This window comes from Mobula birostris, chromosome 2 (assembly GCF_030028105.1).
Source record: "Mobula birostris isolate sMobBir1 chromosome 2, sMobBir1.hap1, whole genome shotgun sequence".
Lineage (NCBI taxonomy): Eukaryota > Metazoa > Chordata > Chondrichthyes > Myliobatiformes > Myliobatidae > Mobula > Mobula birostris.
The window spans coordinates 240,666,577-240,692,370 of record NC_092371.1 but is presented as its reverse complement, the minus strand read 5'-3'; the positions used below and the strand labels follow the sequence as shown (position 1 = coordinate 240,692,370).

The following is a 25,794-nucleotide window of genomic DNA, read 5'->3' as shown; positions in this document are numbered from 1 at the left end:
TTTTAAAAAAAAAAAAAAAAAAAATCCCTCCCCCTCCCCTCCTCTTCTATTCCCCACTCTGGCCTCTTGCCTCTTCTCTCCTGCCTATGACCTGCTGAGTTCCTCCTGGGGGTAGGGGTGGGTGTTTTAGCAATTGCCTTAAGTCTTCATTAACTTTGCTGTCAAGGAAAATAAACCCCTTGAATTTTACCTCTGCTCATTTCTGCATTTTCATTTTTGCATCTGTTAAGTTCAAGTTCATGGTCATTGAACCGTACACACGAATACAGCCAAACGCAACAACGTTCCTCCGGGGCGACGAAGCAAAACACAGAGCCGACAGTCACACACAGCACAAGGCACATATAATTACGACAGCCGAAAAGCATATGGTCACGATAAAATAATATCCCATCAACTTTGTCCTTGTCCTTGTCCTACCATCTAGCTATAATATATAGACAAAGACAAAGCAGATCGGCCACTGGGGTCTGTGTTGGGATCACTTTTTTTGTGTTTATAGGTCAATGATTTGGATGACAGTAATTGATAGCTTTGTAGCCAAGTTTGCAGACAATGCGAAGATAGGTGGAGGGACAGGTAGTTTTGAGGAAGTAGGGAGGTTACAGAAGGACTTGGACAGATTAGGAGAATGAGTAAAGTAGCAGATGGAATACAGTGTCTGGAAGTGTATAGTCAAATTAAATTAAAAAAAAAAAAAAAAAAGAAATTAAAGTGTAGACTTCTTATCCAAATGGGGACAAAATTGTAGAATCTGAGGTGCAGGTTGAATCGAGGATGGGGAAGGCCAATGCAATGTTACCATTCATTCTGAGAGGACCAGAATGTGTGTTGAGACTATATAAAGCACTGGGGAGGCCTCCCTTGGAATATTGTGAGCAATTTTGAGCCCATTATCTAAGAAAGGATGGGCCTCTACTCACTGGAATTCAGAAGAAGGAGGGGGAATATTATTGAAACATGTTGAAAGGCCTTGGTAAAGTGGATGTGGAGAGGATGTTTCCTGTAGTGGGGGAGTCGAGGACCAAAGGGCACAGCCTCAGAATAGAGGGATGTCCTTTTAGAATGGAGATGAGGAAAAATTTCTTTAGCCAGAGAGTGATGAATCTGTAGACTTCATTACCACGGGTGGCTGTGGAGGCCAAGTCTTCATGTATATTTCAGGTAGAGGCTGCTGGTTTCTTGATTAGTCAGGGCATGAAGGGATATGGGGAGAAGGCAGGAGAGTGGGGTTGAGAGGGAAATGGATCAGAAGTGAGGTGTTTGATGTCGCAGTGTTCACCGAGCTTGGCAATTGGCTTGCAGAGTTTCATCACTAGTCGAGATGCTATCCTCGGTGCAGAGTAGTTGGTGTTTCTCTCCGGGAGTGCTCCAGTTTATGTAGACGCCTGTTTGTTTGCATCAGTCCTGATTGGCTACCCCTTCAGTTGATGTTTGAATGCTATTGGCTTGCATTTCTTTGGCTCTTGGGGAGATAATAGAATTCAAAGGTGAACTGAAGGGGTAGCCAAACAGGACCGAGGCATGCGAACAGGGGAACAGGGTGGGGGGCTATATAAACTTCAGCATTCCCAGAGAGAAACACCAACAACTGCGCACTGAGGATGGCATCTCGACCGGTGGCGAAACGTCTGCAAGCTAATTAGCAAACTCAACGAGCGCCACAACATCAAACTCCTCATGGTGCTGTCAAGTTATTTGTGGTGATCCACTGTGACACATCTAGTCTCATTTTACAGTGACTACAGTTAATGACACTTTTTCTCCCATGCATCAGTCTTTTTTTAGATCTGTGATTTAATCTATGAACATGTACTGATGCCAATATCTATTTTCCACTTTAATATCTTACCCTTATTCCCTCACTTTTCTGAATTCCATTCTATTTATCTCATGTCTACAGCCTACCACCTAACCACCAACTTCACTCATAATTTTGGTGTTACCTGCAAGTTGCTTAGTCATGAGCCATGGCTGGCACCCCACCCTGTCTCGTATGCGCATAGACACAGTCTTGTTCTGTGGAGCTGGTTACAAACTGCACTGTGGCGGAGAGGAGAGCTCTACAACACTGGTCCAAACTGCCCAGCACATCACACAACACCCGTCTCCCCACTATTGAGGACGTGTATACAGGAAGGGGGCCAGTAACAACATGAAATATCCTATCCAACCTGCTCAGACTGTTTGTCCCACTCCCATAACGGAGAGGGTTACGTGGTATCCATGCCAGGGCCACCAAACCCAAAAACAGTTCCACAGTAAGGCTGATCAACACCTCCACCCACTCCCCACACCGCTCCCCACTCCCTACACCCCTCCACACTCCCAACCACCACTACCTTTTCCTTCTCATGTCAGTCACCTTGTGTACAGACACTCCTGTGTCTAGCGTCACTTTATGGACATACAACAAATCTGTGTATAGAAGCTATCTTGTGTATTTATATTTATTGTTCGTTTTTATATTTATTCTTTTTTGTTATTGTGTTCTTAATTTTACTGTGTTTATTGTGCTGCACTGGATCTGAAGTAACAATTATTTCATTCTCCTTTACACTGGAGGCAAGGTAGGTTACCTGTGTAGAATACAGACAGAGTATGCGTGTGAGGCCGGTGTTCTGTGCTCGGTGTCAGACGTGGGAGGTCCTGGGGTCTCCTAGCCTCCTGGACGGCCACATCTGCGCCAAGTGCGTCGAGCTGCAGCTCCTTAGAGACTGCATTAGGGAACTGGAGATGCAGCTCGATGACCTTTGCCTGGTCAGGGAGAGTGAGGAGGTGATAGAGAGGAGCTATAGGCAGGTAGTCACACTGGAGCATGGGGACAGAGATAGGTGGGTAACAGTCAGGAGAGGGAAGGACAAGAAGCAGGCGCTAGAGAGCACCCCAGTGACTGTCCCCCCTTAACAATATGTACACTTGTTTGAGTACTGTTGGAGGAGACGACCTACCTGGGGGAAGCAACGGTGGCCGCACCTCTGTCACAGAGTCTGGCCCTGTGGCTCAGAAGGGTAGGGAAAGGAAGAGGATGGCAGCGGCGATAGGGGACTCTATAGTTAGGGGGTCAGACAGGCAATTCCGTGGATGCAGGAAAGAAATGCGGATGGTAGTTTGCCTCCCAGGTGCTAGCGTCCGGTATGTTTCTGATTGCGTTCACGATATCCTGAAGTGGGAAGGAGAACAGCCAGAAGTTATGGTACATATTGGTACCAACGATACAGGTAGGAAAAGGGAGGAGGTCCTGAAAGCAGACTACAGGGAGTTGGGAAGGAAGTTGAGAAGCAGGACAGCAAAGGTAGTAATCTCGGGATTACTGCCTGTGCCACGCAACAGTGAGTATAGGAATAGAATGAGGTGGAGGATAAATGCGTGGCCAAGGGATTGGAGCAGGGCGCAGGGATTCAGATTTTTGGATCATTGGGACCTCTTCTGGGCCAGGTGTGACCTGTACAAAAAGGGCAGGTTGCACTTGAATCCCAAGGGGACCAATATCCTGGCGGGGAGGTTTGCAAAGACTATTGGGGAGAGTTTAAACTAGAATTGCTGGGGGGTGGGAACCGAACTGAAGTGACTGAAGAAAGGGAGGTTGGCTCACAGATAGAGAAAGCTTGGAGACTGCGAAAGGGAGAATAGACAGGTGATAGAGAAGGGACGCGCTCAGTCCGATGGTTTGAGATGTGTCTATTTTAATGCGAGAAGTATTATGACTAAAGTGGATGAGATTAGAGCGTGGATCAGCACTTGGAGCTATGATGTTGTGCCCATTACTGAGACTTAGATGGTGCAGGGGCATGAACAGCTACTTCGAGTGCCAGGCTTTAGCTTTTTCAGAAAGGACAGGGAGGGAGGCAAAAGAGGTGGGGGCGTGGCACTGTTGATCAGAGATGGTGTCACGGCTGCAGAAAAGGAGGAAGTCATGGAGGGGTTGTCTCTGGAGTCTCTGTGGGTGGAAGTTAGGAATAGGAAGGGGTCAGTAACTCTTCTGGGTGTTTTTTATAGACCACCCAATAGTAACAGGGACATCGAGGAACAGATAGGGAGGCAGATTCTGGAAAGGATTAATAATAACAGAGTTGTCGTGGTGGGAGATTGTAATTTCCCAAATATTGATTGGCACCTCCCTAGAGTGAGGGATTTAGATGGGGTGGAGTATATTAGGTGTGTTCAGGAAGGTTTCTTGACACAATATGTAGATCAGCCTCTCCTCTTGTAGGCTTTACTTGATCTGGTATTGGGAAATGAACCTGGTCAGGCGTCAGGTCTCTCAGTGGGAGAGCGTTATGGAGACAGTGATCAGAATTCTATCTCCTTCACCATAGCAATGGAGAAGGATAGGAACAGACAAGGTAAGAAAGAGTTTAATTGGAGTAAGGAGAAATATGAGGCTATCAGGCAGGAACTTAGCATAAATTGGAAACAGATGTTCTCAGGGAAATGTACGGAAGAAATGTGGCAAAGTTCAGGAGATATTTGCGTGGGGTTCTGCGTAGATATGTTCCAATGAGACGGAAAGGATGGTAGAGTACAGGAACCGTGGTGTACAAAAGCTGTTGTAACTCTAGTCCAGAATAAAAGAAAAACTTACGAAAGGTTCAGAAAAAACCAGTGATGATAGAAATCCAGAAGATTGTAAGGCTAGCAGGAAGGAGTTTAAGAATGAAATTAGGAGAGCCAGAAGGGGCCATGAGAAGGCTTTGGCAGACAGGATTAAAGAAGATCCCAAGGCATTCTACAAGTATATAAAGAGCAAGAGGGTAAGATATGAGAGAATAGGACCAATCAAGTGTGACAGTGGAAAAGTGTGTATGGAACTGGAGGAGATGGCAGAGGTACTTAATGAGTACCTTGCTTCAGTATTCACTACGGAAAAGGATCTTGGTGATTGTAGGGATGACTTGCAGCGGACTGAAAAGCTTGAACATGTAGATATTAAGGGAGAGGATGTGCTGCAGCTTTTGGAAAGCACTAAGTGGATAAGTCACTGGGACTGGATGGGATGTACCCCGGGCTACTGTGGGAAGCAAGATAGGAGATTGCTGAGCCTCTGGAGATGACCTTTGCATCATCAATGGGGACGGGAGTGGTTCTGGAAGATTGGAGGGTTGCGGATGTTGTTCCCTTATTCAAGAAAGGGAGAAGAGATAGCCCAGGAAATTATAGACCAGTGAGTCTTACTTCAGTGGTTGGTCAGTTGATGGAGAAGATCTAGAAAGGGAGGATTAATCAACATTTGAAGAGGCATAATATGACTAAGGATAGTCAACATGATTTCGGCAAAGGCAGGTCGTGCCTTACGAATCTGATTGAATTTTTTGAGGATGTGACTAAACACATTGATGAGGGTAGAGCTGTAGTGTATATGTATTTTAGCAAAGCATTTGATAAGTTACCCCATGCAAGACTTATTGAGAAAGTTCAGAGGCATGAGATCCAAGGGAACGTTGCTTTGTGGATCCAGAATTGGCTTACCCACAGAAGGCAAAGAGTGGTTGTAGACGGGTCATATTCTGCATGGAATCTGTTCTGGGACCCTTACTCTTCGAGATTTTTATAAATGGCCTGGAAGTGGAAGTGGAGGGATGGGTTAGTAAATTTGCTGATGACACAAAGGTTGGGGGTGTTGTGGATAGTGTGGAGGGCTGTCAGAAGTTACAGCGGGACATTGATAGGATGCAAAACTGGGCTGAGAAGTGGCAGATGGAGTTCAACCCAGATAAGTGTGAGGTAGTTTATTTTGGTAGGTCAAATATGATGGCAGAATATAGCATTTAATGGCAAGATTCTGGGCAGTGTGGAGCATCAGAGGGATCTTGGGGTCTGAGTACATAGGATACTTAAAGCTGCTACACAGGTTAACTCTGTGGTGAAGAAGGCATATGGTGCCTTCATCAGTTGTGGGATTGAGTTTAAGAGCCGAGAGGTAATGTTGCAGCTATATAGGACCCTGGTCAGACCCCACTTGGAATACTGTGCTCAATTCTGGTCACCTCACTACAGGAAGGATGTGGAAACCATAGAAAGGGTGCAGAAGAGATTTACAAGGATGTTGCCTGGATTGGGGAGCATGCCTTATGAGAATAGGTTGAGTGAACTCAACCTTTTCTCCTTGGAGCATTGGAGGATGAGAGGTGACCTGATAGAGGTGTACAAGATAATGAGAGGCATTGATCGTGTGGATAGTCAGAGACTTTTTCCCAGGGCTGAAATGGTTGGCACGAGGGGGCATAGCTTTAAGGTGCTTGGAAGTAGGTACAGAGGAGATGTCAGGGGTAAAGTATTTTACGTAGAGAGTGGTGAGTGCATTGAATGGCGGCGGTGGTGGTGGATGTGGAAACGATAGGGTCTTTTAAGAGACCTCAGGATGGATACATGGAGTTTAGGGAAATAGAGGGCTATGGGTAAGCCTAGATAGGTCTAAGGTAAGGGCATGTTTGGCACAGCTTTGTGGACCGAAGGGCCTGTATTGTGCTGTATATTTTTTATGTTTCTGTACTGGAAGTGATACTAAATAATCTGGAATCTTTCTTCCAGCTATAATTGGGCTGGCTTGTCCTCTTCCCACAGAAACACCTTTTCATATGGTGGGTTTCTATTTTCTGAGCAGTGATCTGCTGATTTTGTGCCAAGTTTGTGAAGGCTCTGAATTTGCTTCCTGGTGGGGTGAAATAATGTCAGCCTAAAATGGATAATTCCTGTTTTTAATTTTTTTTTAGGTGACCTCCTCATTATCGTGGCCCAAATAGTTGTTGCTATTCAGATGGTTCTGGAGGAGAAATTTGTTTATAAGCACGACGTACACCCACTTCGAGCTGTGGGCACAGAGGGTAGGTTTGGAATGGAGCCTGTAAACAAAGCTGTTTTGCTGTTTGCCAGTGGGCATCACCATGCTTTTATTTGCCATCATTGCAGTGAATTATCAGTCAGTTCAGGGAGGCCACCTGTCTTTCAATGGGATTTCGATAAACAAGATTGGCTCTAACAGTTTTAAATCAGATGACAGAAATTTCCAGAATTAGCCAAACCTTTCATTGGATAGTCATTCTTTCCCAGAAGAATGAAAGAAAAAGCTCAAACTGAAAATTATTTGATTGTGAACTGGAAAGGCGCAATAGTAGTGTAGCATTTGGTGTGGCGCTATTAGAACTCGGGGCGCCTGCGTTCAGAGTTCACTTCCGGTGCTGTCTGTGAGAAGTGTGTACGTTCTCCCCGTGACTGCATCGGTTTGCTCTGGCTGCTCCAGTTCCCTTCCACGTTCTGAAGGCATGCTGCTTAGTAGGTTAACTGGTCATTGCAAATTGTCCTGTGAATAGGCTAGTGTTAAATGTAGTAGATAGAGACAGATACTTTTTTGCAGCGGTCCCCAACCTTCTTTGCACTGCGGACCAGTTTAATATTGACAATATTCTTGCGGACCGGGGGCCGGGGGGGGGGGGGGGGGGGTATGGTTGCCAACAGACAAGAGTAGCAGTCAAATACGTTGTGTTTACCCCGAGAAAGACTACAATGACCATGAAGCCTTGCGCGGGCACCAGTGATTTTTTTCTCTACAAATCGTTTTTACCGATTCTGTTCGGTGGGGGGTGTTAATCACAACCGGAATATAGGTGATAAGTGGCTAATACACTCAATTTCATTTCTAAAAGGGTTTATCTAACGAATTTAATATTAAACACACAGCACATATTTTCCTCGCATGAATATACTGATAAGTCAATTATCAGGGGAGGACAGCGGAGCTTGAATTAAGTATTGAATGAACTTCCAGTGGAAGTGGTGGAGGCAGGTTCGATATTATCATTTAAAGAAAAATTGAATAGGTATATGGACAGGAAAGGAATGGAGGGTTATGGGCTGGGTGCAGGTCGGTGGGACTAGGTGAGAGTAGCGTTCGGCACGGACTAGAAGGGCCGAGATCGCCTATTTCCGTGCTGTAATTGTTATATGGTTATATAAGTCACTTAAGTCAATAGCATCATAACATTTTAAGTAATGTTTGGATATTAAACACACAGCACATATTTTCCCCGTATGAACATATAAAATCATTGTAACACACCGATATCGCTGAATCAGTGCGAGCCCTGGGCTTATTTTCCTGCAACATCACGGTCCTATCGAGGGGTGATGGGAGACAGCGATACTCGAAGGGGGTTCCTTATGTCCAGTCTATTCCGCAATTTAGTTCTCGTTGCATTCATTGCAGAGATATGTTGAAAATGGAAGCAACGTTTTCAGTGCTTTCGTGGCTACCTCATGATATTCAGCCTTGATTTTGATCCGGAATGCCGGCAGAGATGTTATGTCAAACATGCTTTTCAGCCCACTGTCATTTGCAAGCTCGAGGAGTTGATCTTCTTCCCGCGCTGACATGGATGATGCGTGGGTCATGACCTCGCGTGCGCTCAAGTTTAACTGTGGGTGTGACAGGGAATGAGGAAAGGTGCAGCTGACTTGTATCACCAAATCATATCGCTTCCTCGCAGCCCGGTAGCACTTGCTTTGTGGCCCGGTGGTTGGGGACCACTGCTTTATTGATCCCAAAGGAAATTACAGAATGCCACTGTGATAAATATATAAATATTAGAAGAGAAATAGGAAACAGTAAAAATAAGTTACATTGAACAGTCTAACAGGAGGGGGTTCATCACTTTTCCAGCTATAGGTTGCCTCATTATAGAGCTTTATGGCCAAGGGTAAGAATGACCTCATATAATGCTCTTTGGAGCAGTGCAGTTATCTTGGTCTGTTACTAAAAGTGTTCCTCTATTCAGCAAAGGTGGCTTCCCATTGACTCCAGCTCCAGAGTTTTCCTTCAGCGTTTATTCCTGAAGCCTTCCCCAAGCATGGAGCAGGTAATTGGGTGATTTAAGGCAGAGCTTGATAGTTTCTTGATTGGACACGGCATCAAAGGTTATGGGGAGAAGGCTGGGGAGTGGGGCTTAGGAGGGGGGAGAAGGATCAGCCATAATTGAATGGCAGAGCAGACTTGATGGGCCAAATGGCTGAATTCTGCTATGTCTTATGATCTTGTGGAATGCATACAGCTCAAGGCAGCAGAGGTTTGAGATCAGAGTTCACCTTCTCCTAGATCGGCTGCCAACCACAGCTGACAAGCCCCATCTGCTTGAAGCAACTGGTGTTAGGGTACCAGTAACCTTGCCTTTGCCCCTTCTGTCAGTAGAAATGGTTTTGCCAGGCTCAGTAGCTAAGCCACACGTGAAGGCCAGGAGTTGGACTTGGATGTCAGAGGCTCTGAGATGCACACCAATGGGAGCATTTAATAGGTAGTGGGGGCTTATGCCCACTAACACCCCCAGCTGTAAGGTAAAACCTCCTGAGCAAAAGAACGATTATCCAGTGAAATTCTAGAAAAGATTTGAGACATTGTCCAATGAGCTTCGAGTTGTCAGTCCTACAGCACAGAAACTGGGTTGGGGGTGGTGGGGGAGGCTCCTGCTTATTATGTCCAGGCCAGCCTTTCTGGACCTATCTCATGATCCATGGCCTTCTGTGTGGTAGTAATTCAAGTGTTTAATTGGATACTGCTTAAGAGTTGTGAACCTACCTTCACTACCCCGTTCAGAGTGCATTCTAAATGCCATTTGTTGGGTGGGTGTGATGTGGTTGAAGGGGGGAATGTGAATAGATCTTCCTATCCTCTTGCTGTAACCCAATCCCTTGTAATTTTAGTTTGTTCAGTTTGAGTATTTGCATGTTTGTTCCATAGGCCTGGTGCATTCTGCGTTCCACTGAATACTGTAGGCGTGCTTTGTTCGCACCAGAATTTTATTTTATTGATAAGCGTAGAATAGTCCCTACCGGCCCTTTGAACTGCATTGCCCAGCAATCTCCCGATTTAATACCAGCCTAATCAAGGAACAATTTTACAATGACCAATTAACCTACTAACTGGTATGTCTTTAGACTGTGGGGAGGGGAAACTGGAGTACCTGGGGGAAACCCACCACGGTCACAGGGCGAATGTACAAACTAACTCCTTCCAGGCAGTGGCAAGAATTGAACCCGTGTCGCCTGTAGTGTGAAGTGTTGTGCTAACCACTATGCTACCTGTGTGACAGCACTTATGGGCGGCCCGCAGCACACCTTCAGATGTCGGTCGCTAACACGTTTCACTGTTTGTTTTGATTCTAGGTGTGATGAATAAATCAGAATGGAATCCTGTGGTGACAACCAGGGTTTTTTTTCAGGCAACACACATCAAAATTGCTGGTGAACGCAGCAGACCAGGCAGCACCGCTAGGAAGAGGTATAGTCGACGTTTCAGGCCGAGACCCTTCGTCAGGACTAGGCCTGCTGCGTTCACCAGCAACTTTGATGTGTGTTGCTTGAATTTCCAGCATCTGCAGAATTCCTGTTTTTTTTTTTTTCAGCATCGTTTCCTAATCTGATGTCATTTTTTTATTTAAAAAAAAAGCTGCTTTTGTGTGTTATGCTCAGAAGACGACCAACTTAAATTTTAACTAGCAGTGTTATTTGTGGAATGCAACTAATGACGTGGTTTAAGTTTGAGCATAATCATGATGTTTCAAAAGTTTTGAAGAGCTTTGCCCCAGCAGTTCAACACGCCGCAACTTGTCCTGATGCTCGACGACTTGGTTTCAGGGAGCTTTTTAAAAATGAAGCTCAATACCAGGCAAACCTTTCATTTTAGCATGATATCATGGAGGGTTCAAAATGTGAACTCTCCTGGACAAAGAGAAAGCTTGTCTTTGTATCTTAGGAATACACAGGTGAGAAAGCCCAGGACACTCTTTAGTTGTCAGAAACATGACAGTCTATGTATAGTCTTTTCATGATTTGTGACACCTTTCTCTGTGCTTATCGTGTTTGTGCAGCTATGTTATCACCCTTAAGCGCTGGGGCTAGCACTATGTAAATTTACAACTAAGAGAAGATGCAGAATGTTAGCAAGACCATTTTAGCAACGCAAATCTTTTAACCCTAAATTCAAAATATACTTGGGCTCAAAGTTTAAACACCACTTAACTGGTAAGTTTTAACATATGAATCCATTGCACCTGCTCATTCTACTAATCTGATATGTCTGTGATGTATATTTGGGTTAACTTGGCTTTTAAAACCTGTTCACTTTGTCTCCTTACAAGGTATTTTTGGATTCACCATACTGACTCTGCTTTTGATTCCAATGTACTACATCCCGGTGGGGGAATTTGGTGGCAACCCCAGAGGTGTTCTTGAAGACGCACTTGATGCTTTCTGTCAAATTGGGATGAAGCCGTTAATCTTTGTGGCCCTCTTGGGAAATATCTTGAGCATTGCCTTCTTCAACTTTGCTGGCATTAGCGTGACCAAGGAGATCAGTGCAACCACTCGAATGGTTCTAGACAGTCTACGGACCGTAGTAATCTGGATAGTGAGCCTCGCAGTGGGTTGGGAACAATTTCATGGTCTCCAAATCTTGGGCTTCTCAATCTTACTGGTGGGTACATGTCTCTACAATGGGCTGCATACGCCATTACTAGCAAAGCTTCCATGGTGTCGGAAGCCTGCAGTGGAGAATCCGGAAAGGGAAGAATTGTTAACTGAAAACAATGATTCCATGAACTCCGGTCCCTGAAAATGGATTGCAGTTTTGGATCATAAATGTGTTGCTTTCAAACAATGACCAAAGAGCGTCGTCTTTTATATAAATTATAAACCCACTTGTGTTCTGAGGGGAGGAATAAAGGAGATAGTTGAATGACAGGTTGTGGAGTAGAATTCTGTGCCACTTTGTGGATCAGAATAATGGATTGTCTGGTGGGAATGATGCACTAAATGATCTTTTATTTTCAGAACTGCAGGCAAGGCAGTTGCAGTTATCACCTCGCAAGAGGTCTGATACATCTAGCTTGGTTGTATGATGGTGTGCTGCCATAATGACCAGTAAGCTCAAGCTAGGAAAATGATTGGACCATGTGCTTCTCTTTATGATGAAACCCTAGATTCTGTTGATTTCAAGCTCTTTGTGATTGTTGCCATAGTCTTTAATTTGCAATTCTATCAGGAGAAAATTAAGAGGGAAGGCTGACCCTATTCTTTTGCTGTTCCCAAATCTACTGTTGGTGCTGCTCGGTGTGAGTATCTAGATGGGGGAGCTCTCTAGAAGTTCAAGCACAACTCAATACCTCTTCCTCACTTTCCTGTTTGTCACCTCTGAACTCCTTCCCAGAAGAATGAACACTTGAACTATCTTAAAGATGTGATGCTGCGTGAGTCATTCAAATTACTGTTACTGATTTTAAAATATTAATCAATGCTGTTTGTAAATTGACTTTTGGTTATGTTGGATTATTTCTTTACTGATCAACAGGAGGAAATTTATAAAGGTTACCCTATGATTGTAAATTTTGCTGCTTTTCTGTACAATAATTTGTGTAAAGAATAAAACTAACTGTAGAAGGTTGACATTGATACAATATTGTGAATATAATTGTCACTACTTTCTCCAATTGCTTGATTTTTTTTTGTTTTGATCACTAAAATGAAGTTGATCATGACTGAGAAATGTATAAGAGGAATAGATAATGGACACCAGAGATTCTTTCCTCCAACCCCCCGATGAAAATTAGGATTACAAATTTCAAGCTTATTGTCATTCGACCATACATGTATACAGCTAAATGAACCATCATTCCCCCAGGGTTAGGGTGCAAACACAGTACATAGTCACACACAGCACACATAGTTACAACCGCACAGTCACAAAATAATATTAACTCAAGTCCTGAATGGCATGGTCATAAGATTAATGGTGCATAGATGTTATCCTGGAGCCATGTTTCTGCTGAACAAGAATGCAGCAGTTCCTCATCTTGTGCTGGGTCAGCCACGGAAGATAGTAATGCAGCTCATCTTCCAGGGATTGAACACCGGAGAGCAGGACCAGGGGGAGAGCCGGCCGGTCTGCAGCGGCCTGACCCCAGCCCAGCACGTTTGCCATGCCTGCTACTCTGGGTGGCTGTAGCAAGTGATGCTGTAGCAGGAGGCTCTGGTTCTTGCATCACCTGAGGCCACACTGCTCCCCTGCCATCGGTCTCTCCAATCAACTGGACTTGCAATATTGTGTTGCCACATTCCAGCAGGGTCTTGTGATCACAAGAGTAGGAGGGACCAACAGCCTGCAATGCCTTCACCATGACTACCTTGCAGTGGGGCTGCATGCTCTGCCCCCTGCTTTACTCCCTGTACGCTCACAACTCTGGCCAGGTTCTGCTCTAATCCCCATCTAATGGTATCTGCAGATATTACCAGTGTAGTGGGCTGTTTATCAAATGAGTACAGGAAAGAGTACCTTGACCCTATGTAAGTAGATAACCTCTTCTCTCCGAACTCACACGAGTCCAGTTTTTGCCCCTCAATGATCAGGCTCTTGAAGCAAAGGGAATAACTAATGCCCCACGTCCAAAGGACTCACTATCAAGGACTTTTTATCTCATGTTCTTGATATTTATTGCTTGCACACTGCCTGTTTATGCCAGCAATGAAGGTCCTCTATCTCTGCCTGCCCATACTGTTGCACACAAGGAATTTTTATTGTGTTTCTGTAACAATTTTGTTTTTACCAGTCAGGGTCATGGGCCCTGAGCTGAACTTGGAGGACTGGGCTGGCCTCTATCCTTTGACCTTTTTAGTATTGATGACCCTACAAGAAGCCAAAGAGCAAGGTGCTAACTCTAACCTGCATACCTCACTGGGTCATTGAGGCACGCAAGCCTCCAAATCCTACGACAAGGTTGTAGTTCTCCTGGAGGAATTATTGCCTATTTATTTAATATTACTTTCTTTTTGTATTTACAGAGTTTGTTGTCTTTGCATACTAGTTGAATTCCCAAGTTGGTACACTCTTTCATTGACTCTGTTATGGACTTATTGAGTAGGCCTACAGGAAGATGAATCTCAGGGTTGGATATTGTGAGATATCTACTTTGCTAATAAATTTACTTTGAACTTCCAACATTAGGGAGATTAAAAACTTGGTCAGAGTTCAGGAAAAGGGTGGTGCACATATTCCTGTTCGCATCAAAGCGGGTTGAGAGCTTCAAGTTGCTAGGAATGAACTTCACCACTAGCCCATCCAACCACATTGATGCTATGGCCAAGAAAATTCAGCGGCACATGCACTTCCTCAGGAGGCTAAAGAAATTTGTCATTCTCTTTGACCTTCACCAACTCTTAAATTGAAGTCTAGAGAGCATCCTATCTGGCTACATCACAATATCTTCATTTATACAGCACTTTTCATACAGTTATGTAGTTCAAAGTGCTTTACAATGGGATAAAAGTACAAACATAAAAATAAGTTAGTTAAAGCAAGGTTAAATAAATAGGTTTTGAGCTAGTGTTTAAAAACTGTCAACTGAGTCCTCATCCTTTTGTTGTCTTTTTTAAGAGGTCGACTTTAGAGGTTACCAGTATTTGTAGCTATACACTTCCGAATGGAAGTAATGTTGTTGACAAAAGTACATTTATATTAAAGTATGTGTACTACATATAACCTTGATTTGCCTCTTTACAGGCAGCCACTAAAGAAACCCAGTAAAATCCATTAAAAACAAAATTAAACACCCAATCTGCAGTACAGACAAATCATGTAAACAATAAAATCAAATAACATTCAGAACTGAAGGTCAGGAAAGTGAGTCCACAGTACAAAGCCAGCCAACACAGCAGCTGATGCAGGTGCTGAGCACAGGTCATGGCCTAGTTCACCCCAGAGGTGAACTTGCCTCTGGCCCTGACCTCACTTTTTGTGGCAGATGTTTGACTTGAGAACATTAATAGGGTTCAATAGTCAGTTTGTAGTTGAAGATGTTCTCTGTAATAATCTTGCGAAAATGGGGTCTTTCTGTAGAGCATTTAGCAACGTTAAAGAAGCTTGGTTTTTCCTTGAAAATATTACGGTGAACATCTAGTCCAGTTTTCTTCCATTTTCTCACAGCAGCTCTGCATGGTCTCGAGTTTGCAGACAGAATTGTTTAACCATGGGAGCACTGTACTAGGTGTTTTATTTTTAACTCTAACTGGGTTTGTAGCTTGATCTGGCAACAACTCTACCCCTGACTGCAAGAAACCGCAGAGTTGTGATCACATCTCAGCAAATAAGGTCTCCCCCTCCATGGACTCTGTCTACACAGTATTATTTAATGCCTTGAGATCCACCATCAGGCAGAAGATAAAGCCTTTAGACCACGAGATATAGGAGCAGAATTAGGCTAGTCAGCCCATCAAGTCTGCTCTACCATGGCCCAGTCTTCTGCCTTCTCCCTGTAACTACTGATGCCCTGACTAATCAAGAACTGCTTTAAATTTACCCAACAAATGGAAGCATGTACAAGCAGCTTCAAGGAAAGCTTCTGTTCTCCTTAAACTCTTAGTAACCTGTATAAGATAGACTGAGGTCAAGAGATTCCCTTGACCTCACAATCTCTCATTATGATCTATCACCATAGTGTTTCCCCGCACTCTGCTCTTTGTAGATGTTACACTTTATTCTGCATTGTTATTGTTTTATCTTTTTCTAATTCAATGCATTGTGTAATGAATAGATCTATATAGACAGCTCCATCCTGCCACACTATGCCTCTACCCTAGGTGTAATTCCCTCCTCTAGCCTGCAGGTCACCCTTGGGCAAAGTAACAATGACAACAAGGCATGACCTCAGTGATGTGGGTCCTAAACGATGGACGCCGCCTTCGTGAGACACTGTTCCTTGAAGATGTCTTGGATACTACCAGAGGCTAGTGCCCACCAGCAAATGTGAAATTTGTTGTTATGCAGCAGCAGTACCATGTACTATATAATAAACTGCATTGTGGTAAATATATTTATGAAATTGTTAAGTTAGTGTGGGCACGTGGCCTAGTGGTTAAGGCATTGGACTAGCGACCTGAAGGTCGTGAGTTTGAGCCCCAGCCGAGGCAACGTGTTGTGTCCTTGAGCAAGACACTTAATCACACATTGCTCTGCGACGACACCGGTGCCAAGCTGTATGGGTTCCTAATGCCCTTCCCTTGGACAACATTGGTGTCGTGAAGAGGGGAGACTTTCAGCATGGACAACTGCTGGTCTTCCATACAACCTTGCCCAGGCCTGCACCCTGGAGAGTGAAGACTTTCCAGGCGCAGATTCATGGTCTTGCAAGACTAACGGATGCCTTAAGTTAAATAAGAAGTGCAAATAGTGTCGATGGGTTTAATGTCCATTCAGAAGTCGGGTGGCGGAGGGGAAGAAGCCATTCCTGAATCGTCAAGTGTGTGTCTTCAGGCTCCTGTACCTCTTCCCTGATGGTAACAATAAGGGCATGTCCTTGGTTTGAACACTGAACCTCCAAAGACAACCTCATTACTTTCTTTTTTGTGCATTACTTATTTAATTTAATATAGACTAACTGTAATTCAGTTTTCCCTATAGTATCATGTATTTCATTGTACTGCTACCGCAAAGTTAACTAATCTCATGACATGTACTGGTGATATTAAACCCGGTTCTGAACTACAGATTCTGTCCTACCTCTCAAGTCAAAGAACTACTTAAAGAAAATCAAAGCCACAATTTAATTTGCTTCCAATAGTGTTTATTGAATAGTCCATGTTAAATGGCAGCAGTGCAGTAGACCAGCAGCAGTAATGCAGAAGATTTCAGTAGCTTTGGGCTATAAACCTATTTGCTACCTGCTAAAAGGTTTACGGAAGTAGTCTTCAAAGCAAGTAAAGCAGGAACTTGCTCCCCTCACGCCTCTCTGTAAAATAGAAATATTGAAATTGTGAACGTTAAACACTAACATTTTGTATCATAATAAATACTATCAAAAATTTGTATAAATACTTTAGTTCATTATAGATTTAGGATTAATGGAGGGCTATGGACCAGGTGCAGATCAATGGGAATAGGCTGTTTAAATAGTTCAGCATAGACTAGATGGACCAAAAGGCCTGTTTCTGTGCTGTTTTTTTTCCTATGACTATTTTGTAGAGAATTCAGCTATAATTAGCTCTCATGTTGTTGTAAACATTTTATGAGATTTAGCAATAGGTAGACCCAATTATGTGTAGAAAGCCACATGTCCAACTAGACACACAAACACGAGGAATTCTGCAGATGCTGGAAATTCAAGCAATACACATAAAAGTTGCTGGTGAATGCAGTAGGCCAGGCAGCATCTCTAGGAAGAGGTACAGTCGACGTTTCAAGCCGAGACCCTTCGTCAGGACTAACTGAAGGAAGAGCTAGTAAGAGATTTGAAAGTGGGAGGGGGAGGAGGAGGGGGAGGGGGAGGGGGAGATCCAAAATGATAGGAGAAGACAGGAGGGGGAGGGATGGAGCCAAGAGCTGGACAGTTGATTTGCAAAAGGGATATGAGAGGATTATGGGACAGGAGGTCCAGGGAGAAAGAAAGGGGGAGGTGGGGCAAAACCCAGAGGATGGGCAAGGGGTATAGTGAGAGGGGCAGAGGGAGAAAAAGGAGAGTGAGAGAAAGAATGTGTGTATATAGATAAATAACGGATGGGGTACGAGGGGGAGGTGGGGCATTTGCAGAAGTTTGAGAAGTCAATGTTCATGCCATCAAGTTGGAGGCCACTGGACAAATAGGTTTTAAGTTCTTAATTAGTAAGGCTGTCAAAGGTTACACCTTTAGAAAGAGGAGACTGGGCTTGAGAAGAAGAATAAATCAGCCATGGGTGGCAGGCTGGAGAAGCACCTCTACCAAAGGAAGTGCAAAAGTCACTCCTTCCCTCTGCTGGCCTGCAGGTCACCCTTGGGCGAGGAGTAGTAGCTGTTTAGTTCACCCAGTTTCTTCTCCCCCCACCCCCCAAATTCAGGATCACATGCAGCCATGGGAGCGGGTGGTGGATGGTCGTACAAGCAGCCAGTGCAGATCACAAGTCCAGGCTATGTGACCTTTAACACCAGGCAGACAATCTCTGTGGGGTATTTATAACAGCTGGGGTCACTGTCTTGTAAAGACACTTCCCAGAAGGCGGCAATGAGAAATCCATTCTGTAGAAAAATTTGCCAAGAATAACCATGGTTATGGAAAGAGAAAAGAATAAGAACAACAGTGTGAAGGGGGGGGGGGGGTCTTCTCCACAGGCACATTACAGACAGATGGAAGACCATGATCATGGAATGGCAGAGCAGACTTGATGGGCTGAATGGTCTATCTCTGCTCCTATGTCTTATAAACAGCCAATGGGCAAGTACTTAGGTTTGGTGAGATATTTTCATTAAAAATTAAATGAGAAAGGAAGGATTGAGGAAAGTAACTAGAGCCTGTAGGAAAACGGATGCAACTTTGAGACTAGACCAAATTGGAGGGTAGGGAGAGTTAGCCAGGGTTATTTTCCAATCAACCCTGGCCAACTCCTTGCACATGCCTTTAATTACCTTAACTCCACTGTAGTACTGATACATCCGACTTTAGCTTCTTCTAAAATTTGTGTGACTATGATCACTTTCCCCTAAGGGTTCTTTTACCTCAAGCTCTCAATCATTTCTGGTTCATTCCATAGCACCCAATCCAAAATTGCTGATCCTCTAGTGGGCTTAACCACAAGTTGCTCTAAAAGTCATCTCGTAGGCACTCTAGAAATTCCCCCTCCTGTAATCCAGCACCAACCTGATTTTCCCAGTCTACCTGCATATTCAAGTCCCCCATGACTATTGTAACATTGCCCTTTCTGCATGCGTTTTTTAAAATCTCCCACTGTAATCTGTAGGCTACATCCTTACTACTGTTTAGGGGTCAGTATACAATTCCCATCATGATCTTTTTACCCTTGTAGTTCCTTAGCTGTATCCACAATGAATCAACACCTCCTGACCCTATAATACCTGTTCCTAATGATTTGATTTTGTGTTTTTTTTAAGAACCAACAGAGCAACGCTGCCCCCTCTGCCTTCCTGCCTATCCTTTCAATACAATGTGTACCCTTGTGACATTAAGCTCCCAGCTATAGTCTTTCAGCCATGATTCAGTGGTGCCTACAACATCATACCTGTCAATCTGTAACTGCTGCAATCATCTGCCTTATTCCGTATACTGTATGCATTCAGATACAACACCTGGTTTGTAAATCAGCTACCTCATCTTCAGCACTAACATCCGCCTTTTCTACAATACTTGTTGCATTGAAATATAACCATTTCAAGACACTAATTGTACCATGCTCAAACTTTTGATTCCGAACAACGTCTTGGGTGTTAGCAAAAATCTGCCTCCACTAACTGTTCTGGCACTCTGGTTCCATCCCCCCGTAACTCTAGTTTAAACCCCACTGTGCAGCATTAACAAACCTCCCTGCTGGGCTATTTGTCCCCCTCCAGTTCAGGTTCAAACTGTCCCTTCTGTTCAGGTCCCACTTTCCCTACAAGAGAGCCCAATGATCCAAAAATCATATGCCCTCCCTCTTACACCAACTCCTTAGCCATGTATTAAACTGTATAATCTTCCCAGTTTCTGGCCTCACTAGCACAAGGCACGGGTAGCAATCTTGAGATAACAACCCTGGAGTTCCTGCCCTTTAACTTAACACCCACCTCCCTGAACTCCCCATGCAGAACCTCGTCACTCGTCCTACCCATGTCATTGGTACCTACGTGGACCTACCTCACCCTCTCGCTTGAGAATGCTGAGGACTTGATCCGAGATGTCCCAGAGACCCTGGCACCCAGGAGACAATATACCATCTGGGAATCTCGTTCTTGCCCACAGAACCTCCTGTCATTCCCTTAACTAACAATCCCCTATCACCACAGCGTACCTCTTCTCTCCCCCCACACCCTCCCCCCAGCCTTCTGAGTCACAGAAGCAGACTCCGTGCCAGAGACCCGACCACCTTGACCTTCCTCTGTCAGGTCATGCCCCCCCCCCCCAAACCCCATCCAAAGTGATATACCTGTTGTTGAGGGGGACAGCCACAGGGGTACTCTGCACTGGCTCCTTAACCCCTTTCCCCTTCCTGACTGTGTCCTGCACCTTGAGTGTAACTACCTCTCTGTACGCCCCATCAACCCCAGCCTCCCGAATGATCTGGAGTTCATCCAGTTCTAGCTCCAACCCCTTAACACTGTTTGTTAGAAGCTGCAGCTGGATGCTCCTCTCCCAGTTGTAGTCGTCAGGGACACTGGAGGTCTCTGTGCCTTCCCACATCCCACAAGAGGAGCATTCCACTATCCTGCCTGGCATCTCTGCTGTCCTAGCTGAGCGGACAAGGGGAGGGAAATTACCTTGAGCTTTTCCTTCCTTTGCTTCCTCTGAGTGAAACCTCTCTCCACTGAAGCCTTGAGGAGCTAAAACCTCAAGAAAACCACAATGACCACGTCCACTCAGACGACAGTCACTCAGTTCATGGTTCAGGTTTAGTTGTTTTTTTTTTTTGTTTACAGGGGATGGTTCTGGAGCACAGAAGGAAGTTAGAGGTGCGGTTAGGGTTTAGGGACAGGGATGTAGTGGAGTTAGAGGTCCGGTTAGGGTTTAGGGACAGAGATATGGGAAGTTAGAGGCCAGATAAGGGTTTAGGGACAGAGATATGGGGAGTTAGAAGTCAGATTAGGGTTTAGGGACAGGGATGTGGGGAGTTAGAGGTGCGGTTAGGGTTTAGGGACAGGGATGTGGAGGAGTTACAGATCAGGCCTCCGCTCTGCATTTGAAGTCTAGAGGTGTGGACGGGGATGAAGAACATCTGGAGTCCAGTCCTCTGCTCTGCGATCAAAGAAAAGTGATGTGGACAGGTCACAAAGGACATCTGGGGATACTGAGCTGTCCAAGGGTCAGACGTCCATGCGAGGAGGAGGTATGAGGGCCAGTCAGTTGGCAGATCTGGAGTTTGTGATCCCGTCAAAATCTAGTCTGGGGGTTGATTCTGAAGACTGAAGCTCCCAGATCAATGAGAAGTCCAGAAATCAAAGGCTGACTGGCTAGAGATTGAAAACCTGTTTTTGAATTGGAGACCTCCATGTCTGTGGGTGGGAGGAAAGAAAGGGGATTGTTTGCTGCAATTTTGTTGTGGTCTGTATTATTCTGCCAAGCATTGTGGGCATGCTATGTTGGCACTGGATTGTGTGGCAATATTAACATAGAAAACCTACAGCAAAATACAGGCCCTTCGGCCCAGAAAGCTGAGCTAAACATGTCCACCTTAGAAATTACCTAGGGTTACCCATAGACTTCTACTTTCCTAAGCTCCATGTACCTATCCAGGAGTCTCTTAAAAGACCCTGTCGTATCCGCCTCCACCACCGTTACTGGCAGCCCATTCCACGCGCTCACCACTCTCTGCGTAAAAAAACTTACCCCTGACATCTCCTCTGTACCCACTTCCAAGCATCTTAAGATTACCCAAGTCAAAAAAAAGGCCAGTTAAGTAAAATAAACTGGAGAGAGACAGGAATATTTAGGAATTGAATTTAGGACAAAGAGCCAATTACATTTGGGATGATAAAGGAGGGTGAGATTGAAGTGAACATTCTCTAGTTGTAGACCTGGAAGAGGTAACAGATAAAGCAGGAACAAACCCTTTGGCAGATTTGAAAATTAATTTTAGAATCAAGTCTTGGTTTCTTGGTTAGCACTCCAAGCTCATAGAAGTACAGAACTTAGTGAGAGTTAAGATTACTTACAACAGAGTTTTGGGGTTTTGGGTTACAGCACAGCAGCGCAGACCTGATGGGCCGAATGGCCTAATTCTGTTACTATGTCTTAAGAGTGATTTTATTTATTTATTTTTAAGAAAAGCAAATTTGACACTCACATAGTTTCCAGCGGCTGTGTTGGTGAGACTTCTGTCTTCCATTTGTTGTAGAGGTCCAATGCTTTCTGTGCCAGCACATCTGAGAACTCTGGGTCATCCCAGTCAGAGTTGCCGGGGACAGTGAAAGTCAACTGAGGTGAATCAAATATCTGAACCGTGACATTGGTATCAGGATTGCTTTCAGAGCTTGATAATACCTGGAGAAGATAAAATCGTATCTTCAGCTCTGCACCACTTGGTTGGAAATACAACCTCCTGATTAAAGCAACAGCTGTAAAAGGTCAAGCATTTTCTATAGGAATTGTCAAATTTATTGCAATTTAACTATATATATGTATATAGCCATATAATGCAAATAGAAATGAGGCAACGTTTCCCCGATCTAGGGTGCAGAGTACACATCACATAATAACTTATGAAGGCAAGGACAAAATCTACAGATGAAATCACACATAAGTAATAAAATGAAGTGCATAAATTAAATATTGTAAGGTTAAAGACAGATTAACCAGTGGCAGTTTGAATACAATGTAGCTGTGATTTCAGAAGCCTCATGGCCTGAGGAAAGATACTGTTTCCCATCCTGACTGTTCTTGTCTTTATGCATCATAGTCTCCTGCCTGATGGTGGTAGAAAGTCAAAGAAGATGCTGGATGGATGGGTGTGATCCTTAATAATACTAAGGGCCCTGTGTATGCAGCACTCCTGATAGCTGTCTCTGATGGTTGATCAAAGTAAATTTATTATCAAAGTATGTACATGTTACCATATACTTCTTTGAGATTAATTTTTCTTGCAGGCATTTACAGGAAAATTTAAATACAATAGAATTTATGAAAAACTATACACCAATATGTATAACCATACAACCAAAGTCCAAAAGATGATAAACTGTGCAAATACAAAAAAAATAGTAGTAATACCAAGAGCAACACACATCAAAGTTGCTGGTGAACGCAGCAGGCCAGGCAGCATCTCTAGGAGGAGGTACAGTCGACGTTTCAGGCCGGGACCCTTCGTCAGGACTAGATGAAGAGTCCCGCCCTGAGACGTCGACTGCACCTCTTCCTAGAGATGCTGCCTGGCCTGCTGCGTTCACCAGCAACTTTGATGTGTGTTGCTTGAATTCCCAGCATCTGCAGAACTCCTCGTGTTTGCGAATACCAAGAGCACTCGAGTTGTAGAGTCCATAGGTTGTGCAATCAGGTCAGTGTTGAGGTGAGTGAAGTTATCCTCGCTGCTTCAGGTGCCTGATGGTTGAAGGGTAATAACTGTTTCTGAACCTGGTGGTGTGGGACCCAAGGCTCCTGTACCTCCTGTGTTGGTAGTAACAAGAAGACAGCATGGCCTGGACTGGATGGTGGGAGTCATTAACGATGGACCTTGCTTTCTTGTGGCAAAGTTGGTACAAATATTAGCTGTTCCACAAAGTTAGCAACTAAATAATTTGCAGTGGACTTGTTGCTTCTACAATGTGTATAAGATGATGAGGGGGGCCTTGATCGTGTGGATAGCCAGAGACTTTTTCCCAGGGCTGAAATGGCTAATGTGAGGGGGCATAGTTTTAAGATGCTTGGAAATAGGTACACAGGGGATGTCAGGGGTAAGTTCTTCACACAGAGAGGGGTGGGTGTGTGGAATACACTGCCGGCAGCGGTGGTGAAAGCGGATACAATACAGTCTTTTAGGAGCTTCTTAGATAGGTACATGGAGCTGAGAAAAATAGAGGGCTATGTGCTAGGGAAATTCTAGACGTTTCTAGAGTAGGTTACATGCTCGGCACAACATTGTGGGCCGAAGGGCCTGTAATGTGGTGTAAATTTTCTATGTATGTTCTAATGTTCTGTGTTTACAAATTGAAAATGAGTAATCGATTAGCATTCTTCAAAAATTGTTTTTCTAAAGAAAGTATGAATATCAAGTAAATGTTGTGGAGGAAAGTTCAAGTAACCAAGAGGTCAATTAATAAATTATGATTTTCGGTAAAGTTTAAGTGTAATGCTTGTATTTAGAAAACCTAGATGGAAATACCCTTAACTAGAAAACACCATACACTCCACAGTCAATATGGTTCAAAGTTTCCCATGAATGAGGATTGTAAGTAACACACACAAAATGCTGGAGGAACTCAGTAGGTCAGGCAGCATGGATGGAAATGAAAAAAAAGTCAACATTTCGGGCCAAGACCATTCACCATTAATAAAGGTTTCAGCTTGAAAATGTCGACTATTTATTCATCCCCGTAGAGTTCCTCCAGCACTTTGTGTGTGTTGCTTTGAATTTCCTGCATCTGCAGAATCTCTTGTGTTACTGAGAATTGCAAAATAGATTATATTTGTTATAATTCAAATTTGTACTTAAAAATAAATATTCTGTTACTGCATGTTTTAAATATTATCTAAATTAATTTCATGTCAACGTGAAGAGACACTTTGAAATGTTGAGCACCCCTTTCAAATACCAATACCCATACTTACAGCTTTAATTTTGTAAAACCCTTCGGGGCTTTTCGTATAATTTGCCAGTTTAGACACCCATCCAAACTGTTTGTTAAGGTTTTCCAGTTCTCTTGTTTGGTTTTTCATGTATTCTTGAAAATCAAACATCAGATTGTCATATTTCTTTGCAAGTTTTTCTGCCATCAAGAGGGAGTCTTCAAAAGTCTTTCGTAAAGGTTTGTGATCTTTGTCAAAACACTCTGAAGGAGAAAAAAAAATCAGTTGTAGAAAGATCAGAATTTTCATCATTAATCCAATATCATGTCTGTCATTACTTACTGCTCAGTACGCAGTTGGCTTTTAGGGCAGCAATGAAGGTCCTCCATCACTGGCAGGGTTCAGGACTCCCTTCATTACATCAGTAGCTTACTCTCGTTTTTCACTACTGTCAGTCATGCAAATCCCACGTGGAGACTCAAAAATACCACCGCGCTCAGATGTAGAAGGAGTCTTCATTGCTGTTTCCATAACAGTCTTGGTTTTACTACTCAGGAATTCCAGCCCCAAGTTGAACCCCTGAACCTGGAGGACCGGTGGACCACTGGACCACTCAGTCCGTCCTCTACCCTTTGACCTGTTTGGCATAGGGTGACCCTACCAAGGGCCAAAGCATAAAGTCCTGACTCCAGCCAACATAGCTCTCTGGATCAGTGAGGCACGCAAGCCTCCAAACTCAAGGACAATTATTAGCTGATTACTAATTATTTGCAATTCTACTTTATGTTAATGTCCAATTTGAAAATATCATGATGATGGATGCCTTATGGATTTGTCTGAAAGAAAATAAACAGCCTGTTGAAAAACTAACCTCCAAGGGGACCACAACCTTGTTGTAGGGTTCAGAGGTTTGTGTGCCTCAATGACCCATACAGCCGTTTTGGCTGGAGTCAAGGCCTTGAGCTTTGACTCTTGGTAGGGTATTGTTACAGAAACAGCAATGAAGAATCCTTCTATATCTGTGTGAGACAGTGTTCCCAAGACTCCAGCCAGGATTTGCATGGCTCACAGTAATGAAAACAGAGGGGAAGCTACTGGCAGGGTGAGGAAGCCTTGAACACCAACAGCACTTCATTAGACCCCTGAAGGATGGGGGAAACATGGGAGACCAAAGACAAATTGACACCGTGCCAGAGTGTTTGATGGCTCTGGGTGGGTATTCACTGAAACTCAAAAGAATGAGTGGTGACCTCATTGAAACCCACCGAATAGTGAAATGCCTTGATAGAGTGGATGCGGAGAGGACGTTTCTATGGTAAAACAGTCCAAGACCAGAGGACACAGCCTTAGAAGAGAGGGGCATTCTTTTAGAAAGGAGATTGAAGACAGTGGCTATACTTTATTAGGAGTTTGAAGAGATTTGGCATGTCAACAAATACACTTAAGGACTTCTATAGTTGCACCATGGAGAGCATTCTGACAGGCTGCATCACTGTCTGGTATGGAGGAGCTATTGCACAGGACCGAAAGAAGCTGCAGAAGGTTGTAAATCTAGTCAGCTCCATCTTGGGTACTAGCCCACAAA

The 25,794-nt window shown here is 44.0% G+C and overlaps 2 protein-coding genes across 4 annotated transcripts in view; one reads left to right on the top strand and one right to left on the bottom strand.

Annotated features, from left to right (window-relative positions):
* The window catches only part of slc35f6 (solute carrier family 35 member F6), a 72,377-nt gene extending 59,945 nt beyond the window's left edge, over positions 1-12,432 (top strand). Inside the window, exons 5-6 of the mRNA XM_072251651.1 lie at positions 6,714-6,824; positions 11,127-12,432. Of these exons, the coding sequence (XP_072107752.1) occupies positions 6,714-6,824; positions 11,127-11,599 (584 nt within the window). The 3' untranslated portion in view covers positions 11,600-12,432. The remainder of the gene's footprint in view (positions 1-6,713; positions 6,825-11,126) is intronic.
* Positions 12,433-16,576: 4,144 nt separating this feature from the next.
* clu (clusterin) overlaps positions 16,577-25,794 on the bottom strand; it is a 45,460-nt gene continuing 36,242 nt past the window's right edge. For all 3 annotated transcript variants that reach the window (XM_072251648.1, XM_072251649.1, XM_072251650.1), the window contains exons 7-9: positions 24,252-24,472; positions 21,775-21,971; positions 16,577-16,763 (exon numbers count right to left, since the gene is read on the bottom strand). In XM_072251648.1, coding sequence (XP_072107749.1) covers positions 16,754-16,763; positions 21,775-21,971; positions 24,252-24,472 — 428 coding nt within the window. In that variant the 3' untranslated portion in view covers positions 16,577-16,753. The remainder of the gene's footprint in view (positions 16,764-21,774; positions 21,972-24,251; positions 24,473-25,794) is intronic.